Source organism: Danio rerio, chromosome 2 (assembly GCF_052040795.2).
Source record: "Danio rerio strain M-AB ecotype USA chromosome 2, GRCz13ab, whole genome shotgun sequence".
Classification (NCBI taxonomy): Eukaryota; Metazoa; Chordata; class Actinopteri; order Cypriniformes; family Danionidae; genus Danio; species Danio rerio.
The window spans coordinates 55712079-55735468 of record NC_141022.1 but is presented as its reverse complement, the minus strand read 5'-3'; the positions used below and the strand labels follow the sequence as shown (position 1 = coordinate 55735468).

At 37.2% G+C, this 23390-nt stretch overlaps 1 protein-coding gene and 2 long non-coding RNA genes across 6 annotated transcripts in view; all 3 read right to left on the bottom strand.

Annotated features, from left to right (window-relative positions):
* The window catches only part of LOC101884669 (interleukin-6 receptor subunit beta), a 54314-nt gene extending 42554 nt beyond the window's left edge, over positions 1-11760 (bottom strand). For 3 of the 4 annotated variants that reach the window (XR_015478984.1, XR_015478985.1, XM_087241449.1), the window contains exons 1-3: positions 11701-11760; positions 11179-11258; positions 3714-3849 (exon numbers count right to left, since the gene is read on the bottom strand). Coding sequence is in view for 2 of the 4 variants with exons in the window: in XM_087241449.1 (XP_087097575.1) it covers positions 3714-3849; positions 11179-11239 (197 nt within the window). In the remaining 2 variants the exon portion in view is untranslated. Of the gene's footprint in view, positions 1-3713; positions 3850-11178; positions 11264-11700 lie in introns of those variants that run through there. The other variant, XM_087241450.2, reaches the window with a different exon arrangement.
* A 4790-nt stretch (positions 11761-16550) lies between these two features.
* On the bottom strand, positions 16551-18306 carry LOC147846542 (uncharacterized). Its single transcript, XR_015479131.1, has 2 exons — positions 18013-18306; positions 16551-17950 (listed from the first exon to the last, which is right to left on the bottom strand). It is a non-coding gene; the product is annotated as an uncharacterized LOC147846542 (long non-coding RNA).
* Positions 18307-21006: 2700 nt separating this feature from the next.
* LOC147846539 (uncharacterized) overlaps positions 21007-23390 on the bottom strand; it is a 214014-nt gene continuing 211630 nt past the window's right edge. Inside the window, exon 2 of the long non-coding RNA XR_015479130.1 lies at positions 21007-22888. This is a non-coding gene — a long non-coding RNA (uncharacterized LOC147846539). The remainder of the gene's footprint in view (positions 22889-23390) is intronic.

Here is a 23390-nt window from a genome sequence, read left to right as displayed (position 1 = left end):
TAGTTTTTCTGACCTTGCAGAAAAATTTTATATTCCACAGTGAAATTTGTTTCATTTTTTTTAGGTGCGTAATTTAGTCCGTTCCCTTTGTCTTTCATTTCCTAACCTGTCAGAGCCTTCTTTATACGAGAGGTGCTTAATTCAGAATCACAGCTCTATATCGAGTTTATGCAATATGATTCTTTCCTATACTTTGCCCTCTCTTTCTCAGTTTAAGCATCAATGGGAGAAAGAACTTGGACTTGGTTTGGAATGGTGGGAAATGGCTGCTGGGAGAGTTAATTCCTCTTCTTCCAGCGCCAGACTGAATCTGATTTAATTTAAGGTTCTACATAGAATTCATCTAACGAATGTCAAATTAAGTAAGATATTCCCAGGCGTGGATGTACAGTATGTTGTAATAGGTGTTCTCTGGGTCCTGCTGATCATACCCACATGTTTTTTTCTTGTCCAAAGTTGGACAACCTTTCAAATAAGAGTGCTAATGTTCTAGCCTTTGCGTCACTAATAGCCCGAAGACGGATTTTATTACACTGGAAGTCCTCTAAGGCCCCATTTACACTAATACGTTTTCGTTTTAAAATGCATAAGTTTTGCTATGGTTACGCCATCCGTCCACACTACGCCGAAGTTTTAGCGCCGAAAACGGAGCGTTTTGGAAACGCTGAAGAGGCTGTTTTCATTCTAAAACGCTGCTGCTCTGTCTCAGTGTGGATGGGGGAAAACGAATAAATCTGAAAATGGAGGTGGGGCTGCTGACATTCGCCTCTCTGATTGGGGCTTTTCCTCAATATTAAGTAGCCTAGCATTACACACAGTTCAGTCCTGCATCCTCTCCTTGTAAGTTCAGACTTTGCAAGTTTGATAAGAAAAACAGACTCCCGAGGACATTTGGGGTAAATCTTCAAAGGGAACAGTGTACTTTATAACTTCATTCACATCACCCTGGCTACAATGTTTCACTTTCTCAACAATAAACTGAAAACATGATTTAAGGAACTGCATATTTTCGTTTTGATATTAGCAACTTAACAGACAGTAGAAATATTGAAGCGTCATGCTGCATACATGAGCGTCATCTTCTCTGTGTGCATATTTATAACAAAACGGAGCCTATAACACCACTGCCTCCTTTCATTTTCAGTGAAAAAATACGAAACACCCTCTCTTTTGCTGAATATCAGTTTTAATAATCGATAATAGCCATTATAAATGTATAACATACAATAAGTTTATACATTATAGTAAATAAAGGCAAGCGATCAGTCAATATACTGAATGTACGTGGTTACATTGATTATTACCGTACTTTTGCGCTCAGCCAAAACACGTTACCTGAGAACAAGTAATAGATTCAAAAGACCAATGTCAGGGAATATGTCGTTAGATATAGACAACAAGATGAATTGAATATTACGTTTAACAAATAAAGTGAGATTAGATCCAGCGGGAGATGCTTAATGAACAGACCCTTGAGCACAGCTCTCATCTGGGTAGATAGGCTGCAGCGCATGTCAGAGTGTGTGTGTGTGTGGTCATGTGATGAGTATTTCAGTCATTTTGGTGTGGACGGAGAGCTGTTCAGAAACGCTGGGTGAAACGCTAGTGTGGACGCGGATCGTTTTCATTCTAAAACGCCATTTTAAAACTAAACCAGTTAAACTCTGCTGCTATTTTGGGATTTTCGCCTGGATTTTGCCTACGCAAATTTAAAAGCTTCCCAAATCCACAAGCAGAGGTGTAAATGCAAAAATTTGGTATCATTTTAAAGAAAACCCTTTGAATTTTCATAAAACACTATTGAAATTGTTCTAAAAAAAGAGGCGCTTTTTGTAATTTTTTTTTATAAACTCAAATTTGAAAGTGTACCCTTTAGGCTCTGTGTGGTCTAGCGTGCTGTAATTAATTTAGGTGGTTCCTGCACATGTCTGTAATCATAGGAAAAAAGAAAAATGTCTCTACCATAATCTATGCAAAAGTTATTGTATTCCAACCTATGAGAGGTGCTGTACAAGCCACAGGGACTGATTATTGTTTTCATATTTCACTATTCTTTTGTTTGAGTAAACATAATTCACTGTGTTTGGACCACATCAGACATATAAAAGGATTACTTATGCACATCACCTCAAAAACAGAGGAGAAATGGCCCTGAAGCGCACAGCATAAGGTAAGAGATGAGAGCTGTTTGTGCTATCTGGGGCTGCTTATTGATCATGAATGTATTGTTTTCACTTCTGCGCCATGCAAACACAGCGATTCATTCGACAACTGTTTGATATGCGAATATAAGTCAGTAAAAAGAATGCTACAGCCGTATGAGCACCGGCAAGAGCTTTCATTTGAGCTATAACTTGTACATGTGTCATATGAAAAATATGAAAATGAACCAATGTAAAATACATAGCTCGGGTATCCAAAATACTGTGTATTTAAGTGTAAATAACTTTTGTACAGTAGAGTAAAAACCAAAGTGATGCATATGTGCATAAAATATAGATTCTACACTTTCAAACGAAACCACTTACGGGGGTCTGGTGCAACGCTAGCCCTTTAAATCTGAAAGCGAAAGTCAATGACGTCACGGGCCCGGTACCGCAGAGTTTAAGTGGTTAAAACTAAATTGCACTAGTGTAAACGGGGCCTAAACCTCCTCCCACTGTATCAAGGTTGGAAGATTTGATGTCTTTTCTATATATTGAAAAAAAATAAGTTTACATTATGTATTATACAGTATACAGTATTACATTATTACATCCACTGAAAAATGTTATAAAAACTGGGATCCTCTAATTGATTTTGTCAGGAATACAACACAAATCTTTTTTTTCTTTTCTATTTTAAGAAAGATCTCTGCTCTTTGTCTTATTGTGTTTGTGTGTTATTTATATTTTATGTAGATTTATTTAGTTGCTTGACAATTGTAGGTGCTAATGTTGTTGTCTGTGTTTTTTTTTTAAATTCTCCTCCTTGAGGTGGGATGGGGGACTGAGGGTTTTTGAATGTTGTTGTTTACCCTAAGTTTCTGTTAACAGAATGTGTAAATTATTGATATCGTTTTTTTTTTTTTTTTGTAGACTGCACAAAACAAATAAAAAAGAAAAGAAAAAGTACACCAATATTGACATGAAACACCTCCAAAAACCACACTTACATATTCTGGCTGCTTTTATTAGGGCCTACTCACACTATGCTATCCGTACCGTGCCCAGGCCTGTTTCACGGACTGTTAGAGAAGTGTGAGTGCGCTGAATCGGGCTCAGGCACGGTTCAGTTGGGCTTTGGCGCTGTTTCATATGGGTTTATTAATCATTCTTACTGTTCAGTGAACGCAAACTGCCGTAGTTTATTAAAGACGCAAACCCCTCACTGCACGACAGCTGCACCTTCAGCAAACCTCCTAATTCCTGCAGCACGAGGACTTTGTGATTGTTTATGAGCGTCAAAAGTGGCTGATCTGTTCGGCGAAATATTTGACTGCGTGTCACCGCATCCCTAAGGACTAAAGCGATATAACTGTAGAAATGTCCACTGTGCTGAGCGAGAGCACTTACTATACAGCGCAGCATCGATGACTTAAGCGTGCCCAGGCCTGATTGTAATGTGAATGCGGGCCTTCGGGCGAGACGGGAGGGGGGGACAAGCGTGCTTTGGCCCGGTTCGAGGCAACTGTAGATAGTGTGAGTACGCCCTTAGTGTGTAATGTGACTTACTTGTTAATCTGAAGTCTGTAGCTGCTGCTGTTGTTCGGGTGGAGATTAGTTGTTTCCCAGTAACAGGTAATGTTGGTGTACTGTATAATCACACACTTCGTGATTGACAGCGCTGATGATGGCAAAGCTGACGTAACTGGGAAAAGAAAGTGAATTAAAATGCTGATTAAACTGAATTAAATAATACTTGCCATGACAAAACATTATTTAATAAATATACCCGATATCTTAGCACATAATGAACAGCTTAAATACAGTTTGGATTCATTTGAGTAACTGGACTTCTTCACAGTGACAACTAGACACTATGTGCAATATTATTGGCAGTACACACAGCATACACACATCTGTCTGCTTTAAACACAAAGATCAGATTTCAAATAAAGGGCAAGAACTAATCCAGTGCTGGGAATCATGAGGAAAATCCCAGCAGGACACAAAGAATGATGTCAACCTTTCTTCAAGTTTACCGTTTTCCAGTATTGCTTCTTTTACATGACTGTCAGAAAAAAAGGGAGACTTTAAGTTAATATTTTCAAGACAAGATATCAACACAGGCTCGTTCTGTTAACGTAGCCTTATATACATTTCTGGAGATTGCGGATTATGTAGCCAGAGCTACTTATGGCTGCAGTATGATGCCGTTCCTTTTCTTGTTTACCAGCTGATTGCTTACATGGACGGCTTTCCCATTGTTACCAGTTTGTGCAGCTAGCTCACCATGTACAATGGTGGACTTTACACACAGCAAGGAGTTGACTGTGACGACGGGGTTCGAGTCTTGCGGAGAAAAGTTCCAGAGAGCAGATAAGACAAAAAAACAGAAGCCAAAAAAATAACATAAACAAGTAAATAACAGGGTAAGAATGTGGTAAAATCTGAAAACATGGTAAAAATCAGGTGAGGGCTTTTATTTTTGTGGATTGCTTTTTAAAACACTGCTGGTTGGGTTTAGGGAAGTGGGTGGGCAGGTCTATCAGTGCTTTTGAAAACACTGTTGGTTGGGTTTAGGGAAGGAGTGTGGGTCAGTCGATTGGTCAGTTGTTCGGTCATTCAGTCAGTCGTCAGCAGCCTCTGGTGGATTTATGTGAGAACATCAGGCACCATTGGCAGTCGTGAGGGAAATTTGAGATCTGAAAAAGCTTACACAGCGGCCTCTGGTGGCTTCAAGAAAACAAAAGCTGCAACAACAAAAAACAATGCTCCTGAAACGTATTTAGCACTCTTTAGAAATGTACATAAAGGTACATTTCCAAAGTGAGCCTCGGTTTCAAAATGTCACTAAATAAAAACTCAAATTTCAAACTCAAATGTTGTTGCAATCCAGGCTCATTACTGATTCATACCCTGTGTACACTTCTGGAGATTGCGAAATACATCTCAGGAGTTACGTGTTTTTGCAGTTCAAGGCAGCTGTGTTCACTTTTTTCGATCTCAAATTTCTCTTGCTTTACTCCACCAGAGGCCTTTGACGACTGACTGACCGACTGATGCTCCCACCAACTCCTAATCCCAACCGACAGTGTTTTCAAAAGCAATCCAGACAAATAAAAGCCCTCGCGGCAGCCTGAGTTTTACCATGTTTTTAAATCTTACCATGTTCTTATCCTGCTATTGTCTTGTTAATTTATTTTATTTTATTTTATTTTATTGCTTTTGTTTTACCTGCTCTCTAGAACTTTTCTTTGCCGGACTCAAACCCCGTAATTGCGGTCAACTCCACTCTGTGTCTCAAGTCCGTCTATGTACATGGTGAGCCACTGGGCAAACTGGTAACAACGGAAATACCATCCACATGGAGGTGGTAGGCAGTCAGCTGGTAGCATGAAAAGACGGTGGCATCATACCACACAATTCACCTTATTCTTCACTGACAAGCGGGCGCATTCATTTGATTTTTTTTGGCTCGAGACTTCTGGTCTCAGTCCCTTCCATTCATCTTTAGACATTAAAAACTGCTCGTTTCGCTGTTTAATGTTGCAATTTGATATTTTCTTATTATATTATTCTACTTGGTCTGTATAGTCATACAAATATTTGTTTGTAGTAGTTTGACCGCAAGTAGTTTGACCGTTTTCTGGCATTTATTATTCCTAGTCATTTCTCCCATAGGCGACTGAATCGGAAGTTCTAAAACGATCTCAAAAAACAAGGTCAATGCAGTTCGTTTTAAAGACGAAATGCAGCCATATGTAGCTCTGGCTACATAAGTTGTGCTCTTCAGAAATGTATACGGGCAGGGTCTAATTTGTAGCACCTAATTTTACAGATCCCCCTCCTCAACCGCCCTCCTTCTCCGTCAGCTGTAAACTTTCGCCGCGACATCCCGCCCCGCTCACTTTGGTCCGCGACCGGACCAACCATATATATATATATATATATATATATATATATATATATATATATATATATATATATATATATATATATACACATACACACACACACACACACACACACACACACACATATATATACATACATATATATATATATATATATATATATATATATATATATATATATATATATATATATATACATACATACATACATACATACATACATACATACATACATACATATATATATATATATATATATATATATAAACTCACAATTGTGAGTTATGAAGTCAGAATTCAGAGATATACACTCGCAATTTCGAGTTATAAAATCAGAACTCAGTTTCTGCAAGTTTCACACAGCGGATGACCTTTCAGCTGAAACCCAGTACTGGGAAAATTTTCCGACTTATAAAATATAAAATTCTGACATATAAAGTCGAAATTCCGAGTTATTTTCTGAGATATAGCCTATATAGACTACAACATTTTCCACTGAAGGATAGAAAAAGCATGAGGAGACAAATCTTGGGGTAATAAATGATTCATTCTAAAATTGAATCAAGAGTACAAACTTCGCCACCTCCAACCTGTCAATTATATTTACACAGGGTTTCTGCAGGTTTCACCAAATTAAATTTTAAAAACATTTTTAAGACCATTATGAATGAGAATTTGGACAGGGATAAATGCAAAGCATTTTTTTTAGAATATCCAAGTTTTCAATTGCCCTATCGCAAAATGACTAAAATTAAATAAATTTAATAATGCAACAAATATTTTCTTTGAACATTTTTATTAATTTTCAAATATATCTATTTACAAACCCTATAACCCTGACTAAAGATAGAACAAAACAGAGCTGTCAATTACTTCAGTCTACAATAATAATATAATAAAAAATACAGTGCTCAGCATATACGAGTACACCCCTCACAAATCTCTTTTTTAAATTCATATTTTTAATAGGAAGCTAGACAATATTATATTTGTGCATATACATTAGATTAGTCAGTCCTGAAGCCAAACCTGGAGCTCATCTAACAAAATAACTTATGATAACAGTCCGAAAACTAGTACACCCAAATGTATATGTTAAGAGAAAAATATTAAATACAAATTAAAAAAAAAAATAAAAGAAGGCAAATCGAGAGATGCATAAACAATGAAAAATTTAGTTGAAATTTTGAAGGTTATAATTTTTTTTTTTTTGCAATATTTTGCTTGAATTTAATTGTTTTGTCCAAAATGAGTGAATTTACTTTCAGTAATTTAAAACAACGAATACATTTTTAAACAATCTTTTTTTAAAGTTTCTTTTTGTGCAAATGCACCTTTTCCATTTACAATAAAGAATAAAAAAATACTTGAATATAAATCAAAAGATCTGTTTTCTGCTAAACATTTCACAAAAATGTTACAGAAATACATTCTCCCATTAACAATATAAAACATTTATCTCATATTTCCACACAATACCTTTGTAATCACTTAAAAGTATATTTAATTGACTTCATTTTAAAATAGAAATAGAATTATACACTCGCTGAAATAAAGGTACATGAGCTGTCACTGGGGTGGTACCTTTTCAAAAGGTACAAATTTGTACCTAAAAGGTCCATATTAATACCTCAAGGGTACATATTAGTACCTAGAAAGTACAAAAGTGTTCCTCTTAAAATTTTTAGGTACTAATATATACTTTTGAGGTACCAATATGTACCGTACCCTCCCGTTTTTCCCGGGATTCTCCCGTATTTTACAGTTCTATCCTGCTATGATCCTGTAAAGGTATTTTTCCGTATTTTCAGTCTTTCTCTGAAGGGTGGCAAATAAACATTAAAGAGTCAAGCCTCCCTATACGCAACCCATACCGCTGAACCACAAGGGGCCGCCCCTTGCTCTTAAGTCGGAATCTGTACTGTGCTTTCGCTTTGTTTAGGCACGAAAACAAATTGAAATAAACATAAAAATGGCGCGATTCCCTTCCTTTTCATTACAAGTGTTGTCTCCCGTTGATATGCAATCCTCAAAACAGTCATATAGCGGTGCGTGACTGTCAGCTGACGCGCTCCATATTGATAAACAGACGCTGTTTCCCAAACGGATTCGTAATCGGGATTTGAAGCGGAGCAAAGATCTGGGTCTTAGGTGCGTGTTTAAACAGACATATACACATAATTAATACGATTAATAACTAAAGATGTTGATCTTGGTGAGTTTTATTTTCAAACACAAGTAATTTCGTCCTAAATGAGCATGAACAGTTAGAAAAACAGTCGAATGCTTTCATTTCAATGTTAGATGTGTGCATTTTTAAAGTGACAACTGTTATTTAATGTAATCAAACGAAAAATATCTAAAAAAGTCACTCATTCGTTGCTCTTTAATCAGAATTTGTTTGTTATACAGTGAAGAAACGGAGATAATGAGATTTGATTCTATTTCATTATAATAGCTATTAATTTTAATAAGCTGAACTGTTTGCTAATGTATTTGCTGCTGACGTATACTATTTATTTTTTCTTTTGTAAATAATAATAATAATAAAACATATTACTGACCATTTAACTGTTTATTTACAGTGAAACAGCTCCAAATGAACATATTTAGTCATTTGTTTTTTTGTTTTTTTTAAAGGGGGTGGGGGGAATCCATTATGGTGGGCATATCCCTTATTTTCACATACCAATGTTGACAGGTATGATAAATACCCTATAAGTACAAACGTGAACCTTTTAAAAAGGTACCAGTGACAGCGCGGCTACCTTTATTTCTGAGAGTGTGCAAAAGTATTGTAACATGACTTGCAAACTTTTTGATTACTTTTACAATACTAAAATGTCAGCATGAGCACTTTGCATATGCAGGACTTTTGCCAGCTCGCATGTGTAGTGGAAAGCAGACGCCAAAAGGTGCAGATATCAATAATGAAACTGTTTATCACTAACACAGTTTACTCTGAAAACTTGGTAAACAGTGGTAAAGGTACTTTGGAAAAACAAATTAAAATCTTGAATTGGGTGGCGCATGACCCAGATTTCAAACCTGGAACTATGGATAACAGATTTAAACAATGGGTATATTTAGGAATCTCTTCATTTTGTACAGTTATAAAAGATGGAAGAATGGAATGCTTCCAAACTTTGAAAGATAAGTGTGGTCTTCTAAACCAATTTAGATATTTACAGTTGCAGGACTATTATTTAAAGAAATACAGGATAAGGACTGGAACAACCAGCTTGTTCAGATTTTTGTGCAGACATACAAGAAAAGTATCACTAAAACAATTTCTAAATTATACATTCATTTATTTTCTTGTCGGCTTAGTCCCTTTATTAATTTGGGGTCGCCACAGAGGAATGAACCGCCAACTTATCCAGCAAGTTTTTACGCAGCGGATGCCCTTCCAGCCGCAACCCATCTCTGGGAAACATCCACACACACACACTACGGACAATTTAGCCTACCCAATTCACCTGTACCACATGTCTTTTACTGTGGGAGAAACCGGAGCACCCGGAGGAAACCCACGCGAACACAGGGAGAACATGCAAACTCTACACATAAATGCCAACTGAGCCAAGGCTTGAACCAGCGACCTTCTTGCTGTGAGGCGACAGCACTACCTACTGCGCCACTGCTTTGCCCATTTCTAAATTATATAGAGCAATAAGTAATTCTAGAGGACTCTCAACAGACTATATAAGATTACAATGGGAAAATGAAGTAGGCATTATTCTGAATCAAGACCAAAGGGTTAAAATATATGCTGTCCCACACACCTCAACAAGCTCAAGAATGTGGCGTGAGTTGTTGGTTTAAGTTGTTGGAAAAACTTAATTCGATTTTTTATTACACCAAAAATTAAATCATTACAATCGGGGACTACTCATCCTTGTTGGAGGAACTGTGGCGTAAAAGAGGCACATCATGCGCATATATTCTGGCAGTGCTCAAGAATTAATAGTTTTTGGGAAATGGTGCACTCCGCCATCCATGATATTTTTGATCTTCATATTCTTAGATCATTTAAAGTACTTTATCTGGGAGATCCTCCTATTAATCTTAAAAAGGAAGATATCTATTTAAGATATTTTTGGCAACAAGTAAAAAAGCTTAAACCTGAAAATGGTATAAAGAAGAGCCACCAACTAAAGACGAATGGTTCAAAATTATAGCAGAAGTTAAGGAAATAGAAAAAATGACACATGCACTTTGATTACAATTAGAGACCTTTGAAAAGAAGTGGAGTAAATGGCTGGCTTTCTCCTCAACGACAATATAATTATTTATAATTGAACAATAACATGATTCTAGAGGTTATGTATCATTGTGAAAATATGTTTGGCAACTTTTTACTATATTTTATTTTATACATATTTATTTATTTTGATGAGGTTAATTTAATATGTTTATGCATGTATGTATATGGATATACATGTTTGGAATGGATGTATTTGCTATACAAGTATGTATACATATTTATGTATTATTTTTTTATTTGCTTGTTTTGTTCCCACAGGTTATATATATTCCTAAAAAATCAATAAAAACTAAGTTAAAAAAAGAAACTGTATTTATCAGAAGATGCTTAACAAATGCTTTCTGAAATGCCTTAAATGTTTAATTTACAACTGTAGAGTTTTGTTTTACAAGTTGTTTCATATTAAAGGACTTAATAATTAATGTTTGAGTTTTCAAAAGGTTCACGTTTGTACTTATAGGGTATTTATCATACCTGTCAACATTGGTATGTGAAAATAAGGGATATGCCCACCATAATGGATTCCCCCCACCCCCTTTAAAAAACAAAACAAAAAAACATTTAAATGCCTTTCCAGTCATATTTATTTTCATAGACATTTTAATAAGATGTCCAACACTTATATATCTTTATTTCAGCTGTACCAATAAAGGCACAGAACAGTATTATAAGAGATCTTTTCTGTACCATATAAGGTACAACATTTACAAAGATACAAAACTTTTTTCTTAAGGAACATTATTTGTACCACTGTGTAACTTTTTTCTGTAAGTGCACAAACTTTGCCAGCTCCAACCGGTCAATTACATTTACACGAACACAAGCATAACAAGAGTAACGCATTCAGCCTTACCTGTGTACAAGAACAGGTCCGCAAAACACATCCAGAGAAGGAGTGCAGCTCGAGAGCTCATTTCTGACTTCTGTCAGCAACTGTTAAAAAAAGGCAAAGCGAGATTTCAGCACAAAATCAGGATTCACAAATAGTCACGTGTTACTCGGGGCAAAACTCTTGCGCAACGCGAAACATTCAAATAACTTCCTACGCAAATACGCTTTGGCCAAAAACAGGTTATTTGTGGGGTAATGTAGCCCAGATAGAACAGCTAAGCAAAACATTATTTAATAATACTTTAGATATGCAAATTAAATGCACTGTCTACATTTAATTAATAAATAAATAATGAAAGCACAAAGCCGCATCTGTTACTCAACACACTTGCCTACAGGTAAAAAGACAGGTATGTGGGAAAAAACACACGGACAAGTCTACATTTCTCATATCAAAACACAGTTATATTTGTCAGACACACTAAGAGTCAATCTTGATGGATTGCTCAAAGCGAAAGAGTGAATAAGCGTGAAAGCGCTTTACCTGCTGAATAGAGTTGAAGATGAAGCCGATGTCTGTTCGACAGAGTTTTAAGATCCTTGTGATGTCATGATGACGACACGAGATGTGATGAAGAAGATGATGTGATCTGTCTTTGTGTCTGGCGCGGGTCAGACGCGCGCATCTCGCAGACTCGGTGGTTATTATGTGCAGATGATTAAACGTCATCATCGGTACAGCAGGATAACCAATCAAAACGCTACAATTACACAAGGCAGGTGTTTATTGATAATGAAAGAGTTATTCCAAGAGGGAAATTTTATTGGACTTCTATGGGAGGATAAGTGGAGAAAAGCATGCTCCACACGCTTGCATATAAACAAAAGTAAGATAAATTCATTTAAAGAGTTTACACAAAATATTACCTGTTGACTTCCTATAAAAATGTTAGGATTTTTATAAAGAATGTTCCTGCCACTTACACTCACCGGCCACTTTATTAGGTACACCTTAGTACTGGGTTGGACCAACTTTTGCCTTCAGAACTGCCTTGATCCGTTTTGGCATAGATTCAACAAGGTACTGGAAATAATCCTCAGAGATTTTGCTCCATATTGACTTGATAGCAACACGCAGTTGCTGCAGATTTGTTGGCTGCAAATCCATGATGTGAATCTCCCATTCCACCACATCTCAAAAGTGCTCTATTGGATTGAGTTCTGCTGACTGTGGAGGCCATTTAAGTACAGTGAACTCTTCATGATCAAGAAACCAGTCTGAGATGATTCACACTTTATGACATGGGGCGGTATTCTTCATGGAATCGAGACTTATTAGGCAGACAAAATTTTTCCAATCTTCTATTGTCCACTTGGTGAGCCTGTGTGAATTGTAGACTCAGTTTCCTGTTCTAAGTTGACAGGAGTGGCACTCAGTGTGGTCTTCTGCTGCTGTAGCCCTTCCACCTCAAGGTTGGACGTGTTGTGTGTTCAGAGATGCTCTTCTGCAGACTTCGGTTGTAACAAGTGGTTATTTTGGTTATTCAGGATAATTTCTCTTTTTCAGACCATTCTCTGTAAACCCTAGAGGTATTTATTGTAAGTTATTAGGAATCTGTATTTGGTCTCCTGTGAATGTCTTCCTTTTTTGTTTTGTTTTCTTTTCTTTTTGTTTGTCCTGTAATTGTGCCAAATGCATCAAAACACTTACTACATACAGTACTTATAAGTTTTTATTTGAAATCAATAGCAATTCTCTCATTTAGCTACTCACTCTTTACTTGTTTTATATCTGATATGAACACACACACACACACACACAAAAGATATTTTGAACAAAGATAAAAACGACTGACTCCCGTATACATTAAAAAAAAAAGGTTTGCTGTTTGTTCAACAAAACTTGGGGGGGGGCAACTTAATTGTTTTATGTTCAATCCACTTAAACGTGTACAACTAATATGTTAACTTAATTCCTTCATGTTGTCCTAACAGAAATTGAGTGTGTGGAAGTCAACTTTTATTTTACAGTGTGTTTCTTTGTCCTTGTTATTATTGCTGCATCCAAAACATTGAAATACTTTAATACTTATAGACATATTTAACACCAATAATAGTCAAAAATAAATAGAATACAAATAACATAGTAGACAAAAACACTATATAAAGTATAGTTTTTCTGTGGCCTCATAACAAGAAGGTCGCTGGTTCTAGTCTGGGCTGGGTCAGTTGGCATTTCTGTGTGGAGTTTGCATGTGGGTTTCCTCCGGGTGCTCCGGTTTCCCCCACAGTCCAAACACATGCACTATAGGTGAATTGGATGAACTAGATTGGCTGTAGTGTTTGTTTGTGTTGGTGGGTGGGTGTGTGTGTGTGTGTGTGTGTGTGTGTGTGTGTGTGTGTGTGTGTGTGTGTGTAAATGAGTGTGTATGGATGTTTCCCAATACTGAGTTGCAGATGGAAGGGCATCCACTGTGTGAAAACATATGCTGGAATAGTTGGTGGTTCATTCCCCTGTGGTGACCTCTGAAGTAGAGACTAAGCTGATGGAAAATGAATGAATGTATACTTTTTTCACAAAAATATAAAATTTTTCTGCATCATAAAACTCAACTGCAAATGTGCTATAAGGTACAAATTAATGCACCATATTAGTGATAAAAGTTTTATGAATGAGTTATGAAAAGTAGCTTTTAGGGTCTGAAGGTCCCTGAGAAATTAAAATAAATGTTTTTAGATGTTAGTTGCAATCTTTTAGGGTGCTTTCACACTTGGTTCAATTGTCTGGACCGTACCCAAGTTCGATTGCTCCAACCTTGCCACCTCGTAGGTTGGTTTGTGTTCACATTAGGACGCAGCTTACGAGTCCTCTCAGGGAGTGATTCATTTATCCGCGCGTACGCACATTTGTACAGGTGGTATCGTTAATTTCTAGTCTTTTGAGTCGTTCATCACGGAAAGGCAGAAGCCAATCACATGCGTTTAGAGCCGGAAAAAGAACTGAACCGTTCATCTCTCGAGTCCTCAGGTTTGAGTCAGTCTGTTACGTGATGAACGAACGACTCAAGAACCAGAAGACTTGAAAGGTGAATTAATTATCATGGCTCCTATCAACTCAGACTGTAGCTGCGTCCCACACTATACACTATGCACTCATGCACTATGTACTTATGCACTTACACACTCAACAGGATAGTATATGTATGTAGTGTCGTCCCAAATGGAGTACTAATGTTTTTTTTACTAAGCGGAAATTCAACCCGTTTCCCTGATGACGTTTGACGGTTGCCAAATCAGTGAAATAAACAACTGAATTATCAAATAATACCTGCCGTAAGTACTGCCGTATTCACCATCGGGAGGCGCTATAATCACTCTCGTAGGAGAATTTTGCTTTCACCATCCAAAATAAATAAAGTTATTCAACATGTCCGTCCGATAGCTCCGCCCTTTCCGCTACGTAAGCAAACCTGCGGTCGTTGAGTGCGTGAAGTGTCCATCATTACACACTTCATTTTAGCGGCTGAATGAGTGCATCATCCGGGTAATTAAAGTGCACTTATTATTTTTAGAATTTTCAGTGTGAACACACTACTTACACTATTCATACAACAAAATGGCGTAGAATAGTGCATAAGTATGCGATTTGGGACGCAGCTTGTGTACTTTGGTTAAGATTATATGTGACTGTCAGTGTAACGTGAACGAACCACTGACATTTGAAGACATGAAGAGGTGAGCTGAGCAAAGAGACAACAATACCTTCATAGACAAAAGAGCAGGTAAACATTGAATTATTATTTTCTCCTTCTTGAAGTATTCTATTAATGACTTATTTGTCGTGCGATCAACCTTTGGGGCTAGTTGTAGATGTTTTTTGGAAGCAATTCGTAACATTTTAATAATATTTTGGAAAATTGAATCAAATGAACGAAATGACGCAAAAAAGATTCATCTTTCTCGATAAACGAGACTCAAAGATCCGAGTCAGTAAAATTATCCGAACTTCCCATCACTAATGGTGGACACTTCACGCACTTAATGACTGCAGCTTTGCTCACGTAGCGGAAGGGGCGGAGCTATCGGACGGACATGTTGAATAACTTTATTTATTTTGGATGGTGAAAGCAAAATTCTCATATGAGAGTGATAATATCGCCTCCCGAGGGAGAATGTGGCATTACTCAGTGCAGGTATTATTTGATAGTTTGGTCATTTATTTCACTAATTTAGCAACCGTCAAACATTATCAGGTAAACAGTTTGAATTAAAATAACTTAAAACATTAGTGCTCCATTTGGGAGGACACTACATATATATACTATGCTTTTGAGTGAGTAATTACATAGTGCATGAGTGCATAGTGTGCCATTTGAGGCAGCTATAGTCTTTTTTCCTTCTGAACCCCGGTAAGCTTGCATTATCGAGCTACTGTTTTGTTAACGGCCGTTGCTAGGAGACGGTCACGAAAGCAAGCGCTGAAAGAAAAGACTCCCGCACATCGCGGTCATTCTGCTTTTACTGCGTCCATCTGCCGCAAAAATATTAGAAACATTCAGAACATCACACAGTGTCTGCAGAAGCTGCTTTTGAAGGAGACAAGCAGACATCACTGTGTATCACCGTGTTTGCCCTGGCTCAGTACCGTGTGTCACCAAGGTACGAAACATGACACACACACATGAACGATTGTTATGAAAATGATAGTTTGTTGTACAGATGACGGTTCACTTCCGCTATTTGGCACGATTGCATTCATATCAGAAGTGAACTGTACCAGAGTTCGAGTGAATTGTACCCCAGACCACCTCTTTCAGGCGGACTCATGTTAGGTTCACGGATGCGCACCCGAGTTCATAAGACACGTTCACACTAGCTAAATGTACCATACTATGACGTCAAACAAACCCGGGTGTGGACCAAAAATGCTAGTGTGAAAGCATCCTTACTTTTAAGGATATCTAATCTAGTGTGCTCAAACAATTTGTTTGTCGTCACATCATATTTCAGTTTCTCATCAAATCTTGACCAGTCAAATGCTCTCTAGTGTCTGATCATATAATAGCTCCTCCCCTTTAACAAAAACAGCCAATAGCATTTTGTTTTTATCACAGTTCTGCCAGTGAGAGTGGTTAAGCTCAAGCACATCAAATGAAAAGTGTCTTGAAGGGGGCGGGGCATGTCAGTTACTAGAGAGCATCTGATTGGTCAGAAGATTTAATGAGAAGTATGAGGTGACGTTAAAAAAATCTTCTAAACATGAAATATGAATTTTGTCACTGTTTTGGAGCACACTAGCTTATAGATATGCTTAAAGGGGACCTATTTTACCCCTTTTTGTTGGTTAAGTTTCAGCTCAAAACACCCATCAGATTATTTATTATACCTTTCAGAATATTGGAATTTTCTGCTCTGAACACACTGTAGCTGTTTTTGTTGCCTGTGCCTTTAATGCTGGTTCTCCCTACCCACCGTTCCCTCTTACCAGTCAGAGTGTGCCTCAATCTCCCCCTCAGCAGCATCAGATAAACAGCACTGTTACAGACATGAAGGAAGCAGATCTCACGTAACTTTAGTGAGAAATACTACAGTAAGAACTTTCCCAATGATTATTTGATGTAATTGTTGTGGAGTTAATTCAAGCCTTTCTGCAATGATGAGTCACACACAATGTCCTTAACTTTGCACTGTTTTTGCATGGCAAATGAGACAAGATACACGTTGATATCCACTGCTGCATGGATATCCTTTATGTTAATGCACAAAATGAACCTGATTTAACGTCCACAAACCGGGATTCAAGCATCTTTTATAATTGTTCTGACATGCGGCTGTGGTGATAAAGACAGTAAAATGTCTGTAATTCATTACAAATATGCGCTGTTTTAAAAAACTTTTTAAACTTGTAAAACTCATTCTTGATCACATTTGATGATGATTGATGATCACAGCGAGCTGAACAGATCTTTTAATCCCTTTGAGCACGTCCTGTCTTGTTGATATGATTATACACGTTACTGGAGACACGTTAACACGCAGCTGTCAATCAATTCGGTGGGCGGGAAACCTTAGTCTTGCGCCACGTTGCAGTCGGCCTTAAAATGGGAGGGATTTGCATCCTATTTTAACCACACATTTAAAAAAGAGACTTATTGTCTTTCTATCACACCAATATAACTGTGAACACACACTATACCTACCGTACACACAATTCTGTCCAAACAGCTTAACAAAGATGACTCTTATCATAGGTGCCTTTTAAGACTAACATACTGATGCAACAAAAAAAAAAAACTATTTTAATTTCACCTGACACACAGAGAATCTCCAATTATTTAGAGTTATAAAACCAGAAATAATTGAATATCTAGATTTAATCTACAAGCAGCTGGAATCTAATTTTCCTACAGTGAAAGCAGGTGATGTTTAGAGTTTGATAACCAGTTTGAAGTGTATTTGTATTGAGATCACGTGTGGTTTACAGCCATGTTTGTTTTTAACCATACTTGATGCATATAACTGAAAAAGCCCTCCAGCCATCGAAAGCTCAAAACACGGAGGTGGAGAAACAAACAGTCGTTCATATTTCTCGCTTTCATTAGCCAAGAACACACAAACATTTGTCATTATTGTTATAAGCTATGGCTGCTAAAGATGCATGATGGGATCAAAGCTATATGCAAATAGGCTGGTTTAAGATTTATGGTGAATATAGAGGATTTATAATTAGCTCTAGCGGTTCTTTCATGCGATCAGATGATAAAACATGTAAACTGGAAAACAGAGCTTGATTGCTTGTTTGGGATTGAAAATAAAATATTATCCATTAATTTTCCTTTGGCTTAGTCCCTTAAACCCTAGAGAATGCCCTTCCAGCCACATAACTGGGAAACACCCATACACTCTGGCATTCACACACACTCGTACACTAGGACGAATTTAGATAATCTAATTCACCTATAGCGCATGTGTTTGGACTGTGGGGGAAACCGGAGCACCCGGAGAAAACCCACACCAACACGGAGAGAACATGCAAACTCCACACAGAAATGCCAACTGGCCCAGACAGGACTCGGAATCAGCGACCTTCTTGCTGTGAGACGACAGTGCTAACCACAACATACTTATTTTGACCTTATTCTTATTAAATGCATTATAAAACGTGCAACAAAACACTGCAAAATGTGCAGAAGATGCCAAAATATGATTCAAATAAAGAACAATTTTGCATCTGCATCAAATTCATTTACAAAAGAGACTTTTTATGCATATTAAATAAAGTAATAAAGGCATAATCATTCAGCATAACTTACACTGTAAAAAAAATTCTGTAAATAAGCAGTTTTCCAAATTTTGTGATTAAATAAAAATAAAATAAATAAAGGTCAACAAATTTGAGCCCATTTTATGTGCATGAAAGGAATTTTTCAGAAGTGATTTTTAATATTAAAGTAAATATTAAATGCAAGAAAAGGTGTTCAATGTTTTTTTTGTGTGTGTGAAAATAAAATGTGAAAATGTGTGAATTGTTTCATCATTTTTCAGCATAACAAATATATTTATAAAAGAATTGAACAACATACTTATTTTGATTTTTCTATTTTGACTTTAAGCATTAGAGCTCCATGTTATGGGCTGATCTGAGTAGCAGAATCGCGCAGAACATTTTAGAAACCTTCCCTTAAGTAGTAAATCCAAGAATCCCCTTGAGGAAAGGGGTGTGTGAATAACAAAAAGGCATTTGCATTTAGTGGAAGAGTTTCTGCCTATAGGAAAGGCACACCCTTCACAGTGGTTCAAAAGATACCTGAAGTTATATGTCTATAGTATTGATTATATCTATTTCTGAGGGAATGAGACCAATGTACCAGTCGCACTGAGACATTTCAAATAATATCAAACATGATAAAGTCACTTGGGGTGATTCAGAACATTCAGACTTTGAAATGACCATAGTGTGAGTTAAGAAATGTTTCAAATGTAAATGGAGGAATGGAGGGGAGCTGGTTTTTCCCGCATTCCCACCTGCTGGGTTGTGAAGCCGATTGTCTGTTTTCGGCTCATGTTTGAATTGTCAAAGACATCAAAACATTTGTGATATCTCACGTCTTACACTTTTGAATTGCATTATAAGTAGGGATGTAACGGTATCAGAATTTCACGGTACGGTAATACCTCGGTATGAATGTCACGGTACGGTATTTATTGAATCATTTACAGGAAAAAACAAAACTTATGAAAATACTCCAAAAAAGTGCCAAAAGTGTCAATGACATACAAATTAGCCATCTATCTGTAAGCTTTGAAACAGGAACTTCAATTTTAATAACAAAAAAATATTAAACCATGTAAAAAAAATAAAGTTTCAATTTAGTAGTGAAAACTCATCACATTCAACATTTAATCACTCACTCACTTAGATAGAGATGGGTTTAAAGGAAAATTATCATATAAATATAATCTGGTAAAAGCTGGTATCTCTGGGCATTTACAATGTCCCCTGCAACAGAAAAAAACCCTCTCATTTGGGACTGAGGTTTCTGGGACAAGAGAGATATAACTTGGCCCAGGTTGACAGCAGTGGGTAACGTTGTGCATTGTCTTTCCCCCACTTGAGAGGACAAACCATGGGTAAGATAGGGGTCTCATGTCTGCATCAATCTGAACAGTGTGCTGACAACACCGCTATTCAGTACGCGAGCGACAACACAGCTGATAAGAACTCGCGCGACAACACAGCTGATAAGAACTCGCGCGACAACACCGCTATTCAGTACGCACGCGACAACACAGCTGATAAGAACTCACACAACAACACCGCTATTCAGTACGCGCGCGGCGACAACGCCCGCTTTAGAGTTTTACAGCTCTTTTTCATCCCCGCTTCTAGCAGCACACTCCATTTCCGCATTACTGGATCTGTAGCGACAACAGACCGCAAGGGATGATGGCCAAGCCTGGGCTGATGGAAATTGTAGTTTTCGCTACCTCCCGTTCGCTTCATTCGCCTGAGCAAATTTTCTCAGAAGACCTATAGTTTTACCGAGTCATGCGACTTCGGTAATATCGAAAAAAATTAATATTGCGGTATGACTGTATTTACAATACCGTTACATCCCTAATTATGAGATATTATTCTTTTTTCCAACAACTTTTAACCTTGAAACGTTTGAAAAAGTGACTTTTATGAACATTTTTAATAGTTTAAAGTGATATATTGTCTGGGTTGGTGTTGATTATTACGCGACAAAAGCCTCACATTTTCCAACACAGGCTCATTGTGGATACGTACCCCTTCATACCGCAAGTCATTCTTGCTGTGAGGCGATCGTGCTACCCACTGCGCCACCATGCTGCCTAAATATTGAACAATTAATAATAATAATAATGTAGAGCTTGACGATTTTTCTAGCCTCTCTTGTAAAAAGTAGTTAAAAATCCATGGATTACAACAACAGCCTAATTAGTAATGACATTTGGCCATTTTTTTCTTTCAAGAATAAGGTCCAAGATCTAGAATAAAAGTTCCTTGTAAAATGTTTTCTCTATTTAACAACAATGCAGTAACGAAAGATGACTTCACTTACGTCTGTAAGAACGGTCTTTAAACCACAGCGGTTCGAACTGTAGTTCTGCCGAGTGACTAAAAAGTAATCAGAAAGTAATCAGCATGATGGTAAAAAACTGTACATTTCTAGTCAAACCATTCTTCTGCAGTCTCATACCAAAAACGGAAATAAGGGCAGTATTAATAGCTATAAATGTGGGAGAGCGTTGATATTATGTGATTGTATTGTATTGCAATATGGAACAATTAAGTGTTGATGTTAAATCAAAAGTAATTCACAAATACTTGAAAATGAAATGATTTAATGACAATAATTCTCTATGGTTACAACTGAATTAATAACAAAATACTGTATAAAATGATCAAATATGAAATGATCAAACATATTGTATAAATTGTACCCAGCTTAAATGTAAAATTAAAGTTACCAGAGGTAGATGGAGAGACACAGTGGGAGGGAGAGAGAGACAAAGAGAGCAGGCCCAAAAGCCTGATTGCAGTAGAGTCAGAGAAGATAGACTCCAGAGGACGAGAGGAGCAGAGCAGGAGAGACGCAGGCCAGGAAAAGGGAGGGCAGGACAAGAGCCAGAGCTCGGGTTTACCAACTATTTTGAATATTTCTTGACCATGTGACTAAAGCCATTTAAGACATTCAAACTGACCAATCAACATGTGAGCACACCATAAAACCCCCAAAGTCCACATATCAGGCCCTGATCTTAACAGTATCTGGCTTTGTAGTCAGTATGGACCTTCTTGAGTCAAGAAGTATGTTTTGTCATATAAACAAATGCATATGATAATTTAGCCTCTTACACGTCGGATTCTGCTTAAAGCCTTTGATGGGTTATTTTCACAATTTATGTTGTCTTAGCAGTCAAAATAGGACAAATGAGTTGGATAAATTTATGACCTTAGTGCGGGGTGGGTCTTTCGAACCCCCTGAACCCCCCGGGCTACGGGCTTGAGTGGCGGGGACTGTTAAAAGTAAATTTAGTAATGTTCAACTTAATTTGTTTGTTTAAATTCAGTCCATATAAATAGTTTGCAATCACTTACTTTAATCCAGTGAATCATTTTTTTCAGTCCACCTAAATTATTAAACAATTCTTGTTCTAAATATGCTAGACACGACTGTTGTTACACTGAATGACAAAAATGTGATCTTAATTTGCTCAGAAAAACAATAACGGACCACTCTAACGTACAGATGTCGTCAAATGATGTAACTAGCATCCAAAATTTGCTTTAAAATGAGTCATAGTGAAATTTCCCCATTGTGCTGTAATTGTTTCAGCATGTAGAGCTGAGTCAAGGCAATAAAATTCACATTTGAGATTACGGATTCAAATGAGCAGCGCTGAAGTAAAACAGCTCGGCCTTATAAGCGGAGGGTAAATAATCAGAGCGGCACAGAAGAGGCCCACATTTCAGCTATCGGCTTCCCTAAAGAGCCGTTACAGGATATTGGAACTGGTACAGTCCTGCTGCAGATTCTCATTCAATAACATGCAAATGAGTGTTTTTTTCCTCGCTCTGGAGCTCGGAGCACACAAATAAATCCTCAGCAGATGTGTGAGACGTGCTTTGTGGATCAGGCTGGAGAAATACAATTATTGCTCATCAAACACAACAGTACGGTTAACTAAATAACTTGTAATGTCAATATACTGTATAATATGCGCAGCTGAACGAACTCAACTGCCTATAATTGCAGATGAACACTAGCATGCTGTGCACTACTTACTGTAGGCTGTAAACAACAACATATGTGAAACAATAGAGACAGTTCAAGATATAATGATAAGCCCTCCTGCGAAAATTAATATAGTTTTCAAATATTTCCCAAATGATGTTTAACAGGGCAAGGAGTTTTTCACAGTATTTCGGATAATGTTCTCTCTTCTGGAAAAAGTCTTATTTGTTTTATTTTAGCTAGAATAAAAGCATTTTAAAAAAATTTAAACAATTTTAAGATCAAAATTATTAGTCCCCTTAAGGAATATTTATTTTCAATTGTTTATTTATTCATTCATTTTCTTTTCGGCTTAGTCCCTTTATTGAGAAATAAAGGAATGAACCCCCAACTTATTCAGCATATGTTTTACGCAGCGGATGCCCTTCCAGCTGCAACCCATCACTGGGAAACATCCATACACACACACTACGGACAATTTAGCTTACCCAATTCATCTATACTACACATCTTTGTACTGCTGGGGACACCGGAGCACCCGGAGGAAACCCACTCCAACACGGAAAGAACATGCAAACTCCACACAGAAATGCCAACTGGCCGGGCCAGAACTCGAACCAGCAACCTTCTTGCTGTAAGGCGACAGTGCTAACCACTGAGCCACCGTTTATCCTACAATTGACAGAAAATCAAAGTATAATCCAAACAACCTATATACCAAATGTGCTTTCCCTAAGATTTTGATTGGGTGCATTACCAAGCAAGACCACCAGATGACCTCCATTTTATATTGGTTTGAAAGAACTACCCCCACACTGACAAAGGTCCAGAATTTGCCATTGGTCCAGATGTTTTGCCACTATATTCTCATTTGACCTATTTTGACTTCTATATCATCATAAATTGTGGAAATAACCCATCAAAGGTTTTAAGAAAATGCACAATATGAAAAAAGTGAAGTCAACTTTCA